This window comes from Lemur catta, chromosome 6, assembly GCF_020740605.2.
Source record: "Lemur catta isolate mLemCat1 chromosome 6, mLemCat1.pri, whole genome shotgun sequence".
Classification (NCBI taxonomy): domain Eukaryota; kingdom Metazoa; phylum Chordata; class Mammalia; order Primates; family Lemuridae; genus Lemur; species Lemur catta.
In genome coordinates this window covers 65,519,607-65,540,866 of record NC_059133.1, presented here as the reverse complement: position 1 = coordinate 65,540,866, position 21,260 = coordinate 65,519,607, and the positions used below count along the sequence as shown (strand labels likewise).

The 21,260-nt window shown below is 34.2% G+C and overlaps 1 protein-coding gene across 1 annotated transcript in view; it reads left to right on the top strand.

Annotated features, from left to right (window-relative positions):
• Positions 1 to 21,260, top strand: part of LRRK2 (leucine rich repeat kinase 2) — a 129,565-nt gene that overhangs the window by 69,125 nt on the left and 39,180 nt on the right. The window contains exons 27-38 of the mRNA XM_045554018.1: positions 485 to 671; positions 1,779 to 1,960; positions 4,106 to 4,335; positions 4,757 to 4,884; positions 6,093 to 6,311; positions 9,673 to 9,874; positions 10,916 to 11,004; positions 15,628 to 15,815; positions 16,767 to 16,921; positions 19,216 to 19,362; positions 19,505 to 19,696; positions 20,338 to 20,484. Coding sequence (XP_045409974.1) covers positions 485 to 671; positions 1,779 to 1,960; positions 4,106 to 4,335; positions 4,757 to 4,884; positions 6,093 to 6,311; positions 9,673 to 9,874; positions 10,916 to 11,004; positions 15,628 to 15,815; positions 16,767 to 16,921; positions 19,216 to 19,362; positions 19,505 to 19,696; positions 20,338 to 20,484 — 2,066 coding nt within the window. The remainder of the gene's footprint in view (positions 1 to 484; positions 672 to 1,778; positions 1,961 to 4,105; positions 4,336 to 4,756; positions 4,885 to 6,092; positions 6,312 to 9,672; positions 9,875 to 10,915; positions 11,005 to 15,627; positions 15,816 to 16,766; positions 16,922 to 19,215; positions 19,363 to 19,504; positions 19,697 to 20,337; positions 20,485 to 21,260) is intronic.

The following is a 21,260-nucleotide window of genomic DNA, read 5'->3' as shown; positions in this document are numbered from 1 at the left end:
ACTATAGGTGTGAGCCACCATGCCTGGCCTTAAATACTATTCTAACTGTGTTGTACATTATAAACCAAATTCATGAGTATATATGTATACATATATACATATATAGGCAGATAATACTTAACTATAATTTAGCCACAGAAGGTGTCAGACAAACATAATAGCTAACTTAAATCTAGCTTTAGAATGTATCAAACACTGTTCTAACTGCTCTACAGTAGATCATCTCTTTAATCTTTGTAATAGTCCTGTAAGATAGCGACTGTCACCCCCACTTTATAGGAGTTGGAATAACTTGCCCAGAGGCATGGTTCTTAAACACTGACGGTTCAAATTGAGACTCTCAACTCATATGAGTATTCATACGTCAACAATGTTAGTTTTAAAGTTGTGTCTTATTCTCACTCGGGAGAAAATTATTTGCAATGGTATTTCATGTATTTTGTAAATACTCATTTGATTTCATCTTGACATTGTGTTCTTTTAGCTTGCGGTCTTTAGATATGAGCCACAATGATATTCAGTATCTGCCAGGTCCTGCACACTGGAAATCTTTGAACTTAAGGGAACTCTTATTTAGCTATAATCAGATCAGCGTCTTGGACTTGAGTGAAAAAGCATATGCATGGTCTAGAGTAGAGAAACTACATCTTTCTCATAATAATCTGAAAGAGGTGAGAAGTCATCTTTAAAATTCTTGCCAATTTTAAAATATGCTTCATAATTTGCATTATCAGAAATTATCATTTAAAAATCTGAATCTGTTATTTTATCTTGCTTTTTAAATAAGAGGTAAGCCTACCCTATGGTAAGTGGGTATAGTAACATAACTTAATTTCCTTAAAAAATCACTTTTGTGTGATATTTTTGAAGAATTATATGAATAAATATATTTAATTATGATTGTGTAATGCTTGCTGTCATTGTGTCACTAAATCTCTGTTAACAAACTCTCAGATACAGTATATTTCTCAAGTTGTTGTTCATATACTATATCACTTGTTTTGCAGCTGTCTTTCCTACATTTTTAATTTTCTGCGTTCCTCCTCCATGCTACCCTTCACTCTTATGGGGCAGCCATCTTTGCTTTGCTCCATTCTCTCTGTTTTAAATCTGAAATTGATTATCCATTTGTCTCAGAAAATAACTTTTCCAAGTTCAAAGCTATTGCCTATAAAACTCCAAAAGAATTAAGTATCTGATACTCTGAGGTTCAGAAAAACTGTGAATATTTTTGGTACCTGATTTTTGCCATCAAATGAATGTTTCCTATTAAAAATGTAATGTATATTGCCTAAAAATTTGGAACAGAAAAAAAAATCACTCTAATTAGGATGCCCCCTAAAGTATAAACATTTAGTTGTCTTTTGAGAATGCTAATTTGCATACAAGTTTGTAGTGACTGCATCTTCTTGGTTTTACTGAAGAATATAGGCAGTGTGAGGTAACAGAATGAGGCCACAGATAATAGATAATTGTAAATTACTTTCAATGTTGTGAGGAGATGCAGTATTTTACTGAGGGATATTGCATTTTTAAAGATTATCAATGAGTGACACAGATTGGGGTTAAGTTCTTTATATGTATGTTTTTTACATTTTTAAACACATACTGAAAACTTATGAGAAGCCTTTGAAAAGTTTTAGAACTCTGTTGCAAGGTTGTGCAAGTTGCTGACGGAATCCATGAGCATTTCCTGTTTCCTACCATCATTCTGTTTCGTGGCAGCACACATTTCTTCCTTCCCACCAACAGGTTTTGCTCTTTTTTATTTCATTAAGATTCCTCCTGAGATTGGCTGTCTTGAAAATCTGACGTCTCTCGATGTTAGTTACAACTTGGAACTGAGATCCTTTCCCAATGAAATGGGAAAATTAAGCAAAATATGGGATCTTCCTTTGGATGAACTGCATCTTAATTTTGATTTTAAACATGTAGGATGTAAAGCCAAAGACATCATAAGGTTAGATCATTCTATTTCCATTTGTTTTTATTAAGTTTGTTTCAGATTTCCTCTGTAACTTTGATGGATATATAGTAACAATTTTGGGAACATATGAATAGTACTATTTAACATTGGGGGTGTTTCATTTAATGAATGTGCTTCTATGGTGCCACTGCATAGGTTTTTCATTCCTCTTACCCAAATTAATTTTGGGAGAATGGCTTCTCCTTCTTATGACTCTTTTCAGCAGAAATTGGACTTTAAAAGGAAATTGTATTGTTGTTTGATGTCTTGTTACCAATTAAACAGCCTAAAGGAATATAGAAGGGTATAATAACTTTTGCTGAATTTCATATAGCAAATAGTTAACACATGCCTACTATATCTTAAAGCATTAAAGTTACTGACATCGTGAAATTACTAACTTTGATTTTGCCTATGAGGATAAATAATCTACTCACCTTGGTCATTTTGAAACCACCAAATCTCAGATATCACTGTTTCTGGTCTTTACATTTTAAGAACTTCAGATATCTTTGGTAATGGATTTTATAACATCTTTTGATCCCTTTCACCATGTTAGTCGTATTATTACCTACTAATAAAATCCTTTACTCCGTTTTCCACAAAGATACTCTATTTACCTTGCAGGCCTTCAGCTCAATTATCACCTCTCAATGTGACCTTGACTTGACTATGACATCCACCAAGGCAGGGACCATGGCTGTGTTCACTCACTAGTTGATTCTTGGCACCTAACAGAGCCTGGCACACAATTAATAATTGTTGAATTACTAGTGATTTATACTTGTGCATTGTTATCTGCCCAAATTCTCTTAAAATTTACTCGTATATTTAACTTTTTGTCTTGTTTAATGAGGAAGGATTTGGTTTTCTGAATTCTTGAGCTTGACTTAATTTGAAAGGAAAGAATTTGTTAACTTCTGTGTTAAACATGACTGCTCCTCATTCTATGTAATTACTTCCTGTGATTTTTCCCTCTTGAAACTGGAAGAGATGTTCATATACTAATAAAAATTGGTTCAATTCTTACTAAACATTTAATTGAACTAGGTTTCAATGTATTATGCTATATTATCAAGCCAGTATATAATCAAATATTTTAAAATGTAGCTTAATATTTTTTGAAAAGACAGAAGACCTGGAGCAGTTTAGGAATTGTAGGCATCATTTGCATATTTAAGAAGGACTTTTTTTTGAAGAGCAGTGAATTCTTAATAAATCAATCAAGAAAAATAATGTTGCCTTTGGTAATATCATCAGGAATGTTGTTCAGATTCCTATTAGTTCTAGGAATGGGTCAGTCAATATTCCCTAAAATTCAATTGTGATATAATTTGTTTCTCTAATTTTAAACTGTGGTAACAGTTTAGCATAGTTTATATCTTTCTATATCCATCATATTTTTGATAACATTTTAAATCTACTATTATTTTAAAGGTGGTTTTGTTTAACCACCTATAGCACTTCTAATTAGTTTCAATTATTTTTACATTATCAGGAATACTAACATATTAACATCTGCTTATAATGTAATAGTTTATATGTATTTATTTATAATGTAACCAATATGATCTTATTATCTTTATATACTATATACTATATGAATATATATCTATATATCATATACATAATATATTAATATAAATGTACACATACATATATAATATAACCAATATGACTTCATTATCAGCATTAGTATAACAATATACATATATACCTACTTTGGTTCTATGTCATATGGACTTTGTAAAATTTTATACTTTATTATGTTTAGGGTTTTATTTGTAGTATTTAAAGAAATTCACACACACACACACACACACACGCGCACGCACATATATTGCATTCTGTTAGTATTACAAACTTATTTTGACATTTTGATTATTTCTGGTGATAGTGTAACATATCATTATATTTGGTAATGCTACCAAACATTTTCAGCTGCACTAAAATCACTAAGAAAACATATGCATTGAAAGTCATGTATATTATTAGTTATAAGAGCTATGAATTCTTTTGTATACTGTATTTTAGCACAATCTGATATTTTAAAGTATTTGATGCATAAGAAGAACTCACCTAAATCTCAAGTTGATTGTTAAGCACGTGATTATTTTATTTTTATCTTTCAAACACCAGGTTTCTTCAACAGAGGTTAAAAAAGGCTGTGCCTTATAACCGAATGAAACTTATGATTGTGGGAAATACTGGGAGTGGTAAAACCACCTTATTGCAGCAATTAATGAAAACCAAAAAATCAGATCTTGGAATACAAAGTCCCACAGTTGGCATAGATGTGAAAGACTGGCCTATACCAATAAGAGGCAAAAAGAAGAAAGACCTCATTCTAAATGTGTGGGATTTTGCAGGTATTTATTTCTCTAGGATTTTTAAATTCACTTTTACATTTTATTAATATTTAGAACAGGGATTCAGAAACTTTCTGTTCCAATACCTGAAGAGTTGGTAGATTGTGTAGAATTATGCCAAAGCTGTTCAACTTCTAATTTTACCCTGGCCACAAGAATGGAGAAGTATATGAAGCAGACTGTTAGGAACAATTTGATGCCAGCTGAGTGAAGCTAAGTACTTGGTTGGTAGCTGACACAGAGGCTAAAAGTTGTCAATCCCTAGCAAAAAACCCAGGATAGCACTCTAAGCATTGTCTCTGATTGTTTTCTTAGTACACTGAATAATTAATAGTATTACCCCAACCCCACAAATTATTTTAAGAAAGGATTCTTACCTGTTGTCCAGAAGATTAAAACCAAGTCTCCAATCTTTATTTAGGTCGTGAGGAATTCTACAGTACTCATCCCCATTTTATGACCCAACGAGCATTGTACCTTGCTGTCTATGACCTCAGCAAAGGACAGGCTGAAGTTGATGCCATGAAGCCTTGGCTCTTCAATATCAAGGTGATCTTTTCTAATCATTTGCAAATAGAAAATAATTCTAGGGTTTTTTTTTGTGTGTCTGTGTGTGTGTGTACGGTAATTTAGTTTGAGAATATCATTGCTTCAAATAGTCTCTTCAGATAGTTTCTTAAAAGAAAATTAGAAGCACTAAAATTTTGAGTTGGGAAATTTTCAAAGTAGTTAAGTCTTGTTCCCTATTGGTGATTACTATTAGTACCTGAAACATTTTATGCTACAAAACTTGAAAATACATATGTTGACTATTTTTGATTACGTTATTTCTTAAATGGAATATACATTTCTCCAATTTAAATAAGGTGTACTAAAGAAAAGCAGTCTACATCACCAGCTATGTCTTCAGTGGCCATTTACTATGAGGTCCTTCAGGGTTATTATGCTCATATTTGGTATCTACTTTTTGTCATTTTTCTACGATTTCCTTTGCCATCATGCTGTCAGCCATTCTTTCAAATACTATGACTTTTTAGAATTGAGACTAAAGCAAGAGTGCATGCCCCTTGAATGATGCTCCAGTGGGCTCTTCTGTGAGTTAAGTCTTTAAACAGGTTTTTGTCAGGATGTTTGGGCAAACAGGACATTTGGGTTACATGCAAGCTTGTTTTATAATTTGAGTGATTTTTTTTTTTTGAGCTTTTCTTTTTTTGACTTTAGTATAGTTAGCCAACGTGAACAAATATTACAGTGGCAGTAATACTTGCTGTAGTGGCTTTTTTTCTTTCATTGTAGACGCCAAAATGAATGACTTTAAAATGAATTCAGGAGATTAAATTCATGGATAAGGAAGAGAAAGTATAAACCCTATTATGTTACTTTGATATAATTTAGGGGTTTATGAAATGCTTGTTTTATTTCAAAGCACACTTAGTGAATAACCCATTTTAAGGTGTGAACATAAGAAAAGAAAACCTACTTTTCTTATGTTCTATGCTGCTACTGTTATATATGCCACCTGAAAAGTGGTAAGAATTGGATTAACAAGGAGTCTAAGAATGACTTTTCAAAATTTCTTAAGGTTGTATTTTTTCTTAGGTTTAGGGAAGGAAAGACAATTGTTATTTTCTTCTTCTGAAGTCTTTTATTTTCTCATTTCTTCTCAAGTGAATGTCATGGAAAGCAACTATCAACAGGAGTATAAGCAGTCCTCATTTTAAAGCAAACACAAGATTATTTTACATCTTTCCCTACAGGCTCGTGCCTCTTCTTCCCCTGTGATTCTTGTTGGCACACATTTGGATGTTTCTGATGACAAGCAGCGCAAAGCCTGCATAAGTAAAATCAACAAGGAGCTCTTAAATAAGCGAGGGTTCCCTGCGATACGAGATTACCACTTTGTGAACGCCACCGAGGAATCCGATGCTTTGGCAAAACTTCGGAAAACCATTATAAACGAGAGCCTTAATTTCAAGGTAACATGGTTGGTGTCTACAGTAGGCCAGTCGATTAATATAATTTATTAAGTCTCATGTTTTTCGACTATTTAGAAATGTCAGAAGTCTCAAGAAGAGAGTAACTGTCTCAAAATTGTGGGTTTTTTTTTTCATAGCTGTTAGCATTATTACAGTACTTTGAATGTCAAAATTACCTATTTATTCCATACCTCATTCCTAATTCATAGCAATGGGAATAAAAAATAATTAGAGGATCCTGAGAGGAAGTAAGAGAATGTTTCTGGGATATGGAGAAAATGTTTCTGAGAGAATCTGAGACAATGCTTTTGATGCCCTTTGTCTCCCGACTTCCTGTAGTGGTGATGCAGTCAAAAGGGGAAAGGTGAATATTGAGGTCTTGGGGTCACCATTCTTCTATTCTTTGACTGTTTTTCCATCTGCTTCTTTCTTTTGGAGTTCTTATTTTATGCACATCTTGATCTTCTGTGCCACTCCTTCATGTCTCTTGTCGCTGTTATTCCCATTCCAATTTTTTCCTCCCGATATTGTGAGACAATGTTTCTTGTAGTCATCAAGGCCATTCGTTTGGTTTTCAGCAGTGTCTACATAATTACTTAGTTTATACAAACTGGGCTTTTCATTTTAGGACTTATGTTTAAAATTTTCAAAGTTCTTTTCTGGTAAGGTAAATGTTCATAAAACACAAATAAATCAGTTATCATGGAGAATACTCTTTTTTTTTTGAAATACGTACGGGAGAAAGAAATCTTCCCTGGGTTCTGCAGGGAGCATGCTGTAAACTGTACAGAAAAACACCCTGGCTAGCTCAATATGACAAACACGATGGTGAATTTCACTTAGTCCCTATTAATTTAGCTCATTAGCACTGATGATCAAGACTGTGGCTTATAACTAGAGTCTTATTTGGCCTGGGCTGCCCTACCATAATTATTAACAGTATCCCACTACATTCACAAAAGCATTCCAATTTGGATGATAAATTATATAGTCACCTTGGTTATCACTCCATCTTGGCCAGTTAGCTTCGCTCTGTTCCATTTCTACAAATGATGCTTCTATCCTAAACCTAATGAGCCATTTATAAATGTGATGGTCTTTGTGGTGCCCAGGGAGAGAATTTTATGTTTGTGTCTTTTGACACACGTTTGTTATAGTTACTGAAAGGTTTTTTGATGGTGGATTGATAGTGGCATTTTATGTAAGAAGAATGACATATTTATTTGCAGATTTTCCTACTCTCTTGTGGGACATCTGATTAGAGAGTAACATGACTTTAAAAAAAAACCACATATATAAAATTTATTCATCCAGTGACTCTCTTTATCCAGGTGGTTTTCTTCAAGAACTTTTGTTGTTACTTAGAATATTTTAATAGTTTTTCTTTTTGTCATTGCTGTCACAGCGTATGTCATATCTCTAAAAAAACTCATTAGAGGATGAGTTTGTTTTGAAAAAGTCTGAATGTAATTGAACCAAAATCTATAGATAAAGTGGTTGGTTCATTAAGCTGGATTAACCCTGCCTTTTTGAAATAAAGATATCACTATCAATCAATTGGACCAGTTGTCTTTCAGCACCATAAATGAACTACTTTGAAGACAGCTCTATACAAGAAGTGAAACAAATGCTTTGGGAAATGCCAGTATTATTTAAAGAAAAGTATATATTGCTAACGGATGTATCATTCTGGCATATTCGTTTGAAAATTCATTTGATTGCTTTGTAGAACAGTGACTCTTTCAGATGACCCAGGACCAGTGAGCCTGCCAGAGCTTGAATGTTCTTTCTTCCCTGAGGTGCTTCAAACTGTATTCACATAGCAGCTTTTAATCTATCAGAGATCATTATTTTGTCCTCTCATTTATTTTTTATCTTTTCCTTTGATCTTGGCTCACCTCTCATCTGCTAATCTTTTCCTGTCTCACCCTTATTAATGTGTGTCTATGCAGACTCTTTAAAGTAAAAGTTTGGCTTTTGGCGTAGCCTGTTGGTGAGCTGATAATCAAGCTAAAAAGAGAAGCAGGACAAAACAGAGTTCAATGCCAACAATACCCTCTTCAATCTCATCCAGCCCATTAGCAGAGCAGACCTCCTTTGCTGGTCCTGTGACCTAGCCCTATAAACTCATGCCCTTTCTACTTGATTTGCTTTCTGTGAGAACCTTGTTTAGTTCTATAGGTAGGTTTTCCTCCTTGAATTAAAACATAAACTTCAATCTGAAGTTCTATTTCATCTTAATTTATAAATAATGAAAAAAGAAAATCTGAAAAGTGGAGGTTAGTGGAATTATATCTCATTTTCTGGGGCAAGGAATACATGAAAACCATCTTTGTAGTAACCATTTGCAGGTAAATATGGAAGTAACTGTTATGTCTGCTGTAAATCAGGATCCTTAAGGTTCTAGTTACAAGTAGAAAAAGAGCAAGTTAGATTTTTGTTTGTATGTGCTGAATTTCTATTTGTAATAAGTTTAATAATTTAAGTAGAAATTCTGATTGGTATTGTCAGGTAAAAAGAATACGTAATTTTCATGGGTCCAGAAATAGGGAGAGTTTGCCATCTGGTGGTTCTTGGAGGCATTTTGGTTACTGTTGTTGAGTTGCATTTCTATTTAAAATTATATTTTTAAAAAAAGGATTGGAAAGTATTTTTATTATAGAAACTATAATCTTAAGGTCATTCTTTTTAAAATCTTGTTTTATATATTTCTCAATTTGTAGACAGTGATTAGTATTCACAGTACAGCAGATCAATTGTCGTCCTCTCATGTCAGAATCATTGGTGTTTAAATGATTTCTCGTTTTTCTAAGTTTAAAATTCCATAAACCTTGAGAGCATAGCTTGGTTGATAAGATTTTATGCCTCCAGGTTTCACTACTGATATGTATATTCCACCTATATAACATTTTGCAAATAAGTACAAAATTTAATGTTTTACCTTGGGGCGTATTTTTACCTAATAAATTATGTCCAAAAGCTCTGATTTCTTATGCTAACATGTCTGTTGCATAATAAGTTTAATTTCTTAGAAAATGAAAAACTACCTTAATTTCTTGTTAGTGATTAATCTTGTTTTTTCACCATGGAATTTCTGGATAGCTAGATAAATATTTCCATAGTATGTTATTTGATAGTTCTTTCCAAATTGGTCTCTGTGTCTGTAATTTTCTTGTTTTAGTTTCATCTTCTTTATGCCTTACAATTTGAATAGCTTTACATCACATTTTTATTTTAATGAAAAATATGCTTTGAATAATATACTCGTTTCTGTAGAAACTATTGGCACTGAATTTACCAACCACCTGACAAATATGTGAATAAAATAGATTTTTACACCTTGTCATTTGTAATTTCATAGATCCGAGATCAGCCTGTTGTTGGGCAGCTGATTCCAGACTGCTATGTAGAACTTGAGAAAATCATTTTATCGGAGCGTAAAAATGTGCCAATTGAATTTCCTGTAATTGACCGGAAACGATTATTACAACTAGTGAGAGAAAATCAGCTGCAGTTGGATGAAAATGAGCTTCCACATGCAGTTCACTTCCTAAATGAATCAGGTTTGAGGGTTTGTTTGTTTCACATTTTTTTTCAAAGCTCAGATGTAGTAACTTGTAACAGTGTTTCTGAATCTTGTATAGAATTTACATTCAAACTTTAAGAGACTGTCTCCACAGTTCTCTAACAGGCCACTGTTTTTTTTTGTTTTTTTTTTCTTTTTGGAAGATCATCACGTTCATGGGTGTTGAATCATACATCGTGTCATAAGAAAAGAAATTTAGAAATCATCCAAGGTCAAAGTAGTGGAAAGAGTCCCTGAGGAGGAGTTAAAACATGTGAGGTCTAGAACTTGGCTTTACCATGCAGGAGCTGTGGAAGGAACCCTGAGCACAGCCACAGCCTTTCATAGTGTCGATGTCAAATAAATTTAGTGCATGTGAAAATTCTTTTTATACTGCACAGGAGAATTATCTTTGGGATGGTCTAACTGGGACACTTAGCAGATCTAGCTGTGTTGCATCACACATGGATCTCATAGACCAAAACTCTCAAACCGACTTTTAGTGCTATTTGTGTACTTGATCAGTGTTACCTTGCTAGAGATGTGTAGGTTGATTTGTAGGACTCGAGTAAGTGGCTGGGAAGCTGCTTTTGATCCTCTGGATTCTGTTGTATGAAAAATATCTTCCTGTGAATTACAGTCTGCTCTGTTCCCCGTCATTCTTAAATCAGATATCTGATATATGATGTGTTTATCTGTATTTGAAAATAAAATGTCTTTTTGTTATATATTTAGCAAGCTAAACAGAAAACTATGAATTTCTATTTATTTATAAATATGTACTCTGCAATGCATGCCAGTGTCTCAGATATGCTTATATATGATTATTTTATATAGTTTAAAAATACTTCATGGTAATATTGGGAACTTAGAGCTTGGGAACTAGGATGTACGGGTTCTAGTCCCAGGTCCGCCACCATCTATGCTGACTTTTCCACATCTGTAAAATGAGGAGGTTGGATTAGATTCTCTCTAAAGCCCTTGGATATTGGTATGTTCTAGATTCCATGTTTCACTGTTTGATGAATTTTTACTACAGGAGTCCTTCTTCATTTTCAAGACCCAGCCCTGCAGTTAAGTGACTTATATTTTGTGGAACCCAAGTGGCTTTGTAAAATCATGGCACAGGTTGGTGTCTTCTATTTTTGTGGCATGGGGCTTATGATCAAAGAGTAGAACAGACGGCACCCAGAGCATTGAGCATTTTAGAGCTTGTGTTTAGTTAAGGCAGAAACTTGTGAGTATAGAAAACTGAAGAACACTTCACATAGAAGACTGCTTGAAGAGCTTCATCAAAGAAGGAAAGATATCTTAAGAGTTCAGCTTCATGTCTTTCTTTTCAAGACACAGAAAGATGTTTGCATCTCTCTGTTCCATACAGCTTTTCTAGATCCTGGTGATATCTTTAGTTTTGTTATTGACTTAGTCATTTGAATAAAGGCTTTGTGAAAACCCTTGGGGTAAATGCATATAAGAAAATTTAGTTGGTGAGCCTGTGAAACCTCTGTCTAGATAACATGGGAGGGGAGTTTTGGCTAAGTGGAATGATCTGAGCTCTAAATGCTTACAATTTTGAAAACTTTGGATGGCATTGGTTATGGCTGTCTTTTCTCCGTATGTATTTCATATGGAAAATGGTTTCTTCTCCCAATGATAATCCGTTGCCAATGAGTTTATATTATTTAGTTATAATAATTCATCTCTGTAGGTTTGTCATAGTAAAGCTATGAGCAAAATACACTACTTCAGGATTTTTCAACACTGTTGACATTTTAGGTCAGATAATTCTTTGTTGCACATTTTAAGATGTTAGCAGCATCTTTGGTCTTTACTTTCTAGATGCTAGTAGTACCCTCCCAGTTATGAGAAACAAAAGTGTATCTAGGCATTGCCAAGTATTGCCCCAGTTGAGAACCATTAAACAAACATTGTTTATGAGTATAATTTATAGTTTTCCATGTGACTCCCTGAGTCCCTAAAATGATTATATCTTTGTATATTAGAAATACCTCTTCCAATTAAACCACAGTGGTAATTAAATTCCCTCAGACAATCTTGAGTAATTGTTCTTAAATTCCATCTAAGGCAAAAAAGGAAGATATTTTGCAGAGGGAACTCAGTTGAGGCTAAATCCTATACCATGGAACTCGAGAGCATATTGAAACATTATTGTAATTGGCAATTAATTGTAATGCATCAGTTGTTACTACTTTGGTAGATATTTTTAAATTAGATTTTCATCCTTCTGCACATACACCATAGGAAGTGTGATTTTATTGATCTATTAAATAATGGAACCAGTAGAGTAGTATGGTCGAGAGCACATGCTTGGGAGTCAGCTTGACCTAGGTTTAAATCCCTTCTAAATACTTACTGGCTTTGTGACATTTCTTAACATTTTGTTTCTTCATTTGTAAAATGAGGATACCAACAATAATATCTTCTGTATTGCCTCCCATCTTCAGTGTAAGTGAGCAGAAAATATTAGCTAATTTATATTTGACCTTTCTGGCAATTTAAGGCATGTTACTTTAAGAGCTAAAAAAAAATTTGAAACGGTAAAGTTGTACTCATGTAGTTTTGGGAAATGTATCAGGTATGAAGCCAAATAAAAAATATGTGTAGGTAGATGTGTCTTGTTCAGTAAAGGAAGTTTTAAATATAGCCAGCAGATTTTGCTGTCCTTGGTGGCACATTGTAGTTATCAGAAAGTTACCAAACTTTAGTCAAGAAAAGGCTAACGTTGCCCCCCTCCAAAGTGGTGTGTTTCCATGTGACTTGGATTGCACACATATGGACAATGTTAGGGAAGGCATATCTTTTACAGTAGAATAAGGAAGAGGCTCACATCAGAATCACCTTTATTTAAACAAAACTAGATTTCCGCTATGACTGCAATAGCATTCCTGAAGATTCTGTGGAGTAGTTAAGTTGAAACTTCATGGAAGTTCTCATTAGCATAGTTATAATAATAACCATGATAATTTAAGTGAACATTAAGTTAAGCATTTGAACAGCTCAAAGTTATTTTGAAAGACAGATTTAAAATGTCAATAAAATGGTAATTTAAATTTCTTATTAACCTAAACAATAAGTAATATCATTTTTATTTATGCTGATAAATTGAAACATGTCATTTTCACTAAGGTTTAAAGGGAATGGAAGCTATAAATAAAGTGAAACGAAGAGTGGCTTGTCTGATGCCTGTCAGCAAAAATAAATAAGAGCAGTCACCTCCACGAATCCTCAAGGCAAGGGCAGGAATAATTTCATGGTGCAGAAGCTCTAATGAGCCCACCTACCTTCCGTGTGCCCTGAGCTGTTAGGTCACTAAACTTATTAAAAAAGGTTCCATCAAGGGAGGGAAAAGTTTGCAAGGCTCATTTAACTGTACGATAAAAGAGGTATGAAAGGAACTTATTGAATTGATCAGGTGGAGCATTAAAAAGCTCATGGAAATTTAATTTTGATAAAAATACATGGGAGAAATACAGAGGAATCTGGAAAATTCTCTTTCCTTGAATAAGGCCATGAGTTAGCAATATCAGTTACTAGTTTGAAAAAATATTAGGAGGTCTTTTTGAGGTGGCAAAATTCATATTTTATTGCTGTATAACAGGTAACCCCCAAACCTGGAGTCTTAAAAGGCCAACAGTTCATTATTTCTGAGTATTCTGTGGGCTGACTGGGCTCAGCTGAGTGGTTCTGCACCACATGGTGATGGCAAGGGTCATTTACTTGGCTTCATTCATTGAGCTGGGCTGGAGAGTCCAAGAAAACTATGCTTACATTTTTAGTGTATTGATGCTGCTCATGGGGCCCTTCCTATGGCTTGGCTGGACTTCTTCATGGCATGATGATCACAGGGTGATTGGACATGTTACATGCTGGCTGGTTACCAAGAGAAACGAAGCAGAATTTTCCAGTCCTCTTAAAGGCTACACCCCAAATTGGCAAAACGTCAGTTCTGCCACATTCTAGTGACCAGAACAACCACAAGGCCAGCTCAGGTTCAAGGGGAAGGGAAATGGACTCCATCAGAGCAGCTCACATATATAGGGAAAGAATTGATGGTGTCCATCTTTGAAACTATCTACTACAAATAGTGGTAGCACACTATAGATCTACCAGAAAAATGCAAGCACAAACTATGAAAATGAATTTGTATAAGTAAAATAAATTGGAATAATTTATAAGTTGTTATAAATATATGAGGGGTTATTATGTGCTTTTCAAAGATTATCTCATTTAATTCTCACAGCAACTCTTTGAAATAGTACTGTATTAACTCTTAAGTTGCAAATGAAGAAATTGAGGGACAGAGAGTTTAAATAATTTATCCAAAGGTACACATTCAGGAAGAGGGAGAATTAGGATTTCAAACCAAGTAGTTTGACTCCAGTGCCTTTGAGTTCATGCACTTATGGGGCTAACATTCAAATGAGAGACAATTAATAATATATAAACATACAGTATGTCAGGTAGCACAGGGTTCTACAAAGAAAATATAAAGTGTGGTTGGTGATAGTGAATTGTCAGAGGTCTTAGCACTTGAAAAATACTAGAACAGCAAGTAGTTTTTTTCACTACCTAAATTGTAAGAGCAAACTGGGACTACTATAAGCTGCAGTTTCTATTATTTAACCAGCCATTGCACACTGTCATTAAATACCAGTATGTTCAATCAATCATGCATTCGTTGATTCAGTAAACATTATACATACAAAATAGAAATAGGGAGATGGGTAAGACAAGTCTTTGGGCATAAGAATTTTGCAATCCAGTATTTCACTCAACTACATGATAACATAAATAATGTTAGCTACTGTTTAAGTGTCCTTTAAACATTATAGAGCTTCTAAAGAAAATTAAGTGCAAACCTCTTTTTAAAATGAACTTGGCTAAGTAAAATAAATAAGAATATGTAGATAATTATGGCTGATATGTGAGGGTTTATGACATGCTAAAAATTGTAATATGTACTTTGCATGCTTTACGTGTGTTATCTAAGACAGTCACTTTTATCATCTCATTTTACAGAGAAGGAAATTGTGCTTTAAAGAAATCAAATACCTTTCTCAAGGTCACACAGTTAGTAGTAGAGCCTGGATTTGAACCTGGATTCTGACTTTGATTTTTAACTACCATGACAATGATCAAAGCTTAAAGTATGGTCTCCATGTTAGAATCATGTGGGTTGCTTGTTAAAAAAGCAGATTCTCAAGCCTCAACCCATATGTACTGACCCAGACTCTGCAAGGAGAATCCAGCAAAATGCAGTGGTTACTTTGAGAATCACTAAACTGTACTACACAGCCTCTCTTCCCATTAACGGAAACTCTTCTTATATATAAATGTAAAATGATATTTCTGTTACAAACCTGGAGTGATTACAGTTTGGAAGATAATTTTTCTAGGAATATATTATTAATGAGATTGCAATATGGATGTGAGGTGTTGAATTGATGTGTTAATTGTAGGTAGGGAAATCTTGAAAGTTCATTGACTTCATTGGATCTCAATAATTTCTGATCTGAATTCACTCTCTTAATTTAGCACATTTTTTGGAAGTGGATGCCCTGCTGGGCTTCTAGGGTACATGCCTGCGAGAGAAATTAGATCCCGTGTTGTACTTGACAGCATTAAAATTATTCTGATCACTTTCACTGAGAAAAGAGACATGAAGTGCTTTAAATTTGCAGCATTTCAGAAAATGAATTCTAGTGAGTGTTTATGATTTGAATCTTTCAGATTTTGACAGTGAAAGTGGAAGGCTTTCTGAAACATCCTAAGGGAATTATTTCACGTAGAGATGTGGAAAAATTTCTTTCAAAGAAAAAGAGATTTCCAAAGAACTACATGTCACAGTACTTTAAACTCCTAGAAAAATTCCAGATTGCCTTGCCAATAGGAGAAGAATATTTGCTGGTTCCAAGCAGGTAAACCAAATCTTAAAAATTGAATTACTCCATGGAAATTGACCATCTATTATATTCTTTTAGTTGTCAAAGAAACTTTGGTCTATAATAGATGTAGTAAATATTTTTTTTCTTGATTCTATGTAAACTTTCTACTGAAGTGTAGCATTTATTTTTAATGAAAATACTGCAGTTGACACATTAAAGATACAGTAAATGACTTGTTTTATTTATTTAATTCCTATTTGGTTTGCCACTACTTAAATTATTTAAGAAAAGTAAATAGTTGAGATTACTGTGGAGGAGAGGAGAGAGAGGGGGAGAGGGAGAGGGAGAGCTTGTGTGTGTGTGTGTGTGTGTGTGTGTGTGTATGTGTGTGTGTGTATGTATGTGTGTGTGTATCTTTACATGGTACTAAGAGAGTTTATCGTATTAGGCAAGGTCTGGGTAGATAGTGAGTTTTCAACAGTTTTAAAAAAATTGATGATACCACAATGGAGGCCCAATTTTAGCCCTATATTGTAGAAATTTTTCTTATTTCTTTGTAAGCAACTGGGAAATGTTATAAAGTAATATGATGATGAGAAGTGCAAATTACATTGATTGATGAATGGCAGCTAGTTCTATTTAAGATATTCTTAAAGTGTATATCTATTTTAAGAATGTACTTTTTTCAGGTTTTATATAATCTCAACATTTGTCTATGCATAACTAATTGTAATTACTTATTAGCGTTCATAGGATTACTAAAAAAAAATTTATGCATCTGCTACATCTGAGCATGCATTTGAATTGATTAAATGACTTGAATTTTTGATGTAAGAAGAGCATGTAGCAAAAGAATGTTAGAAAAAAAGTGTAATTGCTTGGAATAATTATTGATTTCAAGCAGTAAAATCCTTTGGTCAACAAGATTGGGTGTTTTCTGAAGCACTCTAATGCACTATAATGATAGTGTCCTTTTCCTTTCAGTTTGTCTGACCACAGGCCTGTGATAGAGCTTCCCCACTGTGAGAACTCTGAGATTATCATTCGGCTGTATGAAATGCCTTATTTTCCAATGGGATTTTGGTCAAGATTAATCAATCGATTACTTGAAATTTCATCTTACATGCTTTCAGGAAGAGGTAAGTTTAATGAAGACAATATTTAGAGAAATTGGAGAGAAAGCTTATTAAAGATAATATGCCATTTTCTCAGAGTTTACTTATTTGGAAGGCAGCTGACAATAAGAAAATAAATTCATGAAACCTCAGACTGGGCAATATAAAGACACACGAATACATAAAAACTCATGCAATTTGTTAGGAAGAAAATTTCTGAGGTCCTCATTCAAAGCCTATTTGTTCTTATTTTAGACACATTTCCAACAACTAGCAATATTTTGCTTTCCAAGCCACAGCAAACTAGAAGCAATAGTTTTAAAAGGTGGGATTATTACGAGTCAGTAATTTAAACACACACATACACACACAGAAACACACACACATAACACGCACCTGCGAACAACACAAAAAGAAACGACCACTGTATAGTCAGGGGTTTCACTTAGCAAGTATAATAGGTCCTGGCCACTCACTGTGGGGACTGTAAGATCTCTATTCTGCTGCATAATCCCTGAGAGATTTACAAAAAAGAACAAAAATGGGTGTTTATACTGGTGGCTCTTCCTTCTAAAGTAAATAAAGAGGGCCGGGCACAGTGGCTCACACCTGTAATCCTAGCCCTCTGGGAGGCCGAGGCGGGTGGATCGCTCGAGGTCAGGAGTTCAAGACCAGCCTGAGCAAGAGTGAGACCCCGTCTCTACTAAAAATAGAAATAAATTATCTGGACAACTAAAACTATATATAGAAAAAATTAGCCGGGCATAGTGGCGCACGCCTGTAGTCCCAGCTACTCGGGAGGCTGAGGCAGGAGGATCGCTTAAGCCCAGGAGTTTGAGGTTGCTGTGAGCTAGGCTGACGCCATGGCACTCACTCTAGCCTGGGCAACAAAGTGAGATTCTGTCTCAAAAAAAAAAACCAAAAAACCAAAAAACAAAATAAAGTAAATAAAGAGACATCTTAGTACTCCAAAGGGAAAATACCTTTTGTTTTTGTTTATTTATTTATTTATTTATTTATTTATTTTTAATTTCAGCTTATTATGGGGGTACAAAAGCTCAGGTTATATACATTGTCCATGTCCCGCCCATCCTCCTGAGTCAGAGCCTCAAATGTGTCCATTCTCCAGACAGTGCGCCTGGCACTCATCATGTAGTCATACCTCCATCTCCTCCCCCCACCCCCCACCTCCCCAAGTCAGCACCTTCAAGCATGACCATTCCCTAGACGGTGTGCAATGCACTCATCATGTAGGCATACACCCATCCCCTCCCCCCACCCCCCCATCTCAGTCTGATATCCAATTGGTATCATTCCCAAATATGCATTTAGGTGATGATCAGGGAAACCAATTTTCTGGTGAGTACATGTGATGCTTGTTTTTCCATTCTTGGAATACTTCACTTAATATAGTGGGTTCCAACTCTCTCCAGGAGAACCAAAGAGATGTCGTATCACCGTTATTTCTTATAGCTGAGTAATACTCCATGGTATACATATACCACAATTTACTAATCCATTCGTGAATTGATGGGCATTTGGGTTGTTTCCACATCTTTGCAATTGTGAATCGTGCTGCTATAAACATTCAGGTACAGGTGTCTTTGTCATAGAATGACTTTTGTTCCTTTGGGTAGATGCCCAATAATGGGATTGCTGGATCGAATGGTAGGTCTACTTGAATCTGTTTAAGGTATCTCCATAATGCTTTCCACAGGGGTTGCACTAGTTTGCAGTCCCACCAGCAGTGTATGAGTGTTCCTGTCTCTCCGCATCCACGCCAACATGTGTTGTTTTGGGACTTTTTAATAAAGGCCATTCTCACTGGAGTTAAGTGATATCTCATTGTGGTTTTGATTTGGTTAAAAACTTTGAACAGGTATTACTGGTTTCTGAAATAAACCTTATCTTGCTTGGAATTAATCAACGTATAAGTACAGTTACATTGCATTAAAAATTTCAAAATTTTGGGTTTAACATGATCATCAACTTGTTTTTAAAAATTATGAGAACTTATTTATGATTCTCTTTCTTCATCTGTTAAGTATATTAAACTGCTTAACAGAACGAACCTGAAATGTATCTTAACCTACAGGCCATTTAATTTATTTAATGCAAAATTAAGGATAAAATATTTAATACAATATTTAATAGATACAGATGAGGGCTCATATTATTAACAACCCAATACTTTCTTTTGAAACAATTATATCTGTATTACTGCCACTTGTGGTGTGTGAAGTAGTTTTTTCCCCCTTTAATTTACAAAGTAGTTAATAATTAATGGAAACATTTGGATTCATTTAAACTTCTTTCAGAACAAGCACTTCGCCCAAACAGAATGTATTGGCGACAAGGCATCTACTTGAATTGGTCTCCTGAAGCTTATTGTCTGGTAGGATCTGAAGTCTTAGATAATCACCCAGAGAGTTTCTTAAAAATTACAGTTCCTTCTTGTAGAAAAGGTAAGGAAATTATTTAAAAAACTTTGACTTTTACCACTAAAGAAAGCTAAACTTTTAAAAAACTTTGTAGTTCCCTTTTCTAGCTTTGCAACAGCATGAGATTTAGACAAGATGTTGAGGAGCTCTTTTGTGGATTCTGTAGGCTGTATTCTTTTGGGCCAAGTTGTGGACCACATTGACTCTCTCATGGAAGAATGGTTTCCTGGGTTGCTGGAGATTGATATTTGTGGTGAAGGAGAAACTCTCTTGAAGAAATGGGCCTTATATAGTTTTAATGATGGTGAAGAGCATCAAAAAATCTTACTTGATGACTTGATGAAGAAAGCAGAAGAAGGTATATTTTGATACGACTTACAAATGCTTTTAAGTAATCCTTCTATATTTGTGAAGTGACTTTTAATAAATGTAAAAATTATTATCTGTAAGGAATGAGTTAAAATATAGTATATTAAATTATAGTGACAGTTTGGAAAATAATATTTATTACCAGTAAAGTCTTGCATTCTAGATTCAGAAAATGTTGATTTGAGGGTTTAATACTGGCTCAGTGAGCAACACAACCTCATGTGTGAAACATAAGTTCTAACCACACTTATAGAATAGTTATGAGGATTAAAATAGATAATACATAGAAATAACTGACTAACATTTCTTCTATATAGTAACTGCTTCACAAATGTGGCAGAAACAGAAAATGGATAACTTCCTAGTCAGATATCAGGTAGTTTACAGAGGTTCAGAATTCTGCTCTCTAATGAGTGAAGCTAGAAATAAATTTTTAAAATTCCAAGTAGATAAATATTAAGTGAACTTTTCAAATTTTTTCAGATTTTCTAGAGAAATCTAGGATTTGTTAGAAAGGGAGTGATTCGAAATTATAGAAAATATGTGATTAATTTTGCAAGTCAAAAACAAATTTATGTATATCCCTAAATATTATTTTTATTAAAAATAAAAACTATTATTACTTCTCAGGAGACCTCCTAGTAAATCCAGATCAACCACGACTCACCATTCCAATATCTCAGATTGCTCCTGACTTGATTTTGGCCGACCTGCCTAGAAATATTATGTTGAATAATGATGAGTTGGAATTTGAACAAGCTCCAGAGTTTCTCCTAGGTAACTACTTTTGTCAGTTTGAGAATAAAAATTAGGATGCAATTTTCTGCTTATAATTTAGAAAGTATTCAGAGATCTGAATTATTAATATATCATCATAGACTTTTAGTGTCTTCATATAGTTGTTATAATGTTTTTAATTTGGAATGATATATTTAAAGTAATACAATGTTACAGATCTGGAATTTGCTTTGCACACATACATGTAGAGTGAGATCAAGATGAGGTTGGGACCGTCATAGAAGGACAAATATTTATGAAGTATTGAACTGTGTCCTTGCATTTGCTTTAATTGCCAGGGTTGAAGGAGGCAGATAAAGAGGTTTTCAGGTGAGTGAAGTGAAGGAGGTTTTCAGATGCAAAAGGACAGGCCAAGTAGAGGAGGCACACCTCTGTGTAGTCATGGCAGCAGTTTTATGACTCAGTATGACAATGCTCAATTCTCATAAAAATATTCATAGAAAGAACTTTGGAGGTATAAAAACAGATGTGTTAAATTGGTAACCTACTCAAATCCTTTTTTTTTTTTTTTGGTTTGCTGAACTGTTTACATTTCTTGGTACCATGAATTCAATTAGTAATTTTCAACAGGGTATGATGGAAATCACTGAATTCATGTAGCATGTTTAGGTGTTTATTGAAAAAAACATGATAACCATGTTCCAATATTCTCATTTCTATCTTTATTCCTTGGGCCTATTCTATCATTATACGTGGATTTTGAGATCTAAAAGATGTTTTTAAAAATACTCCATAAACTTAAGAAGTTGAAATAC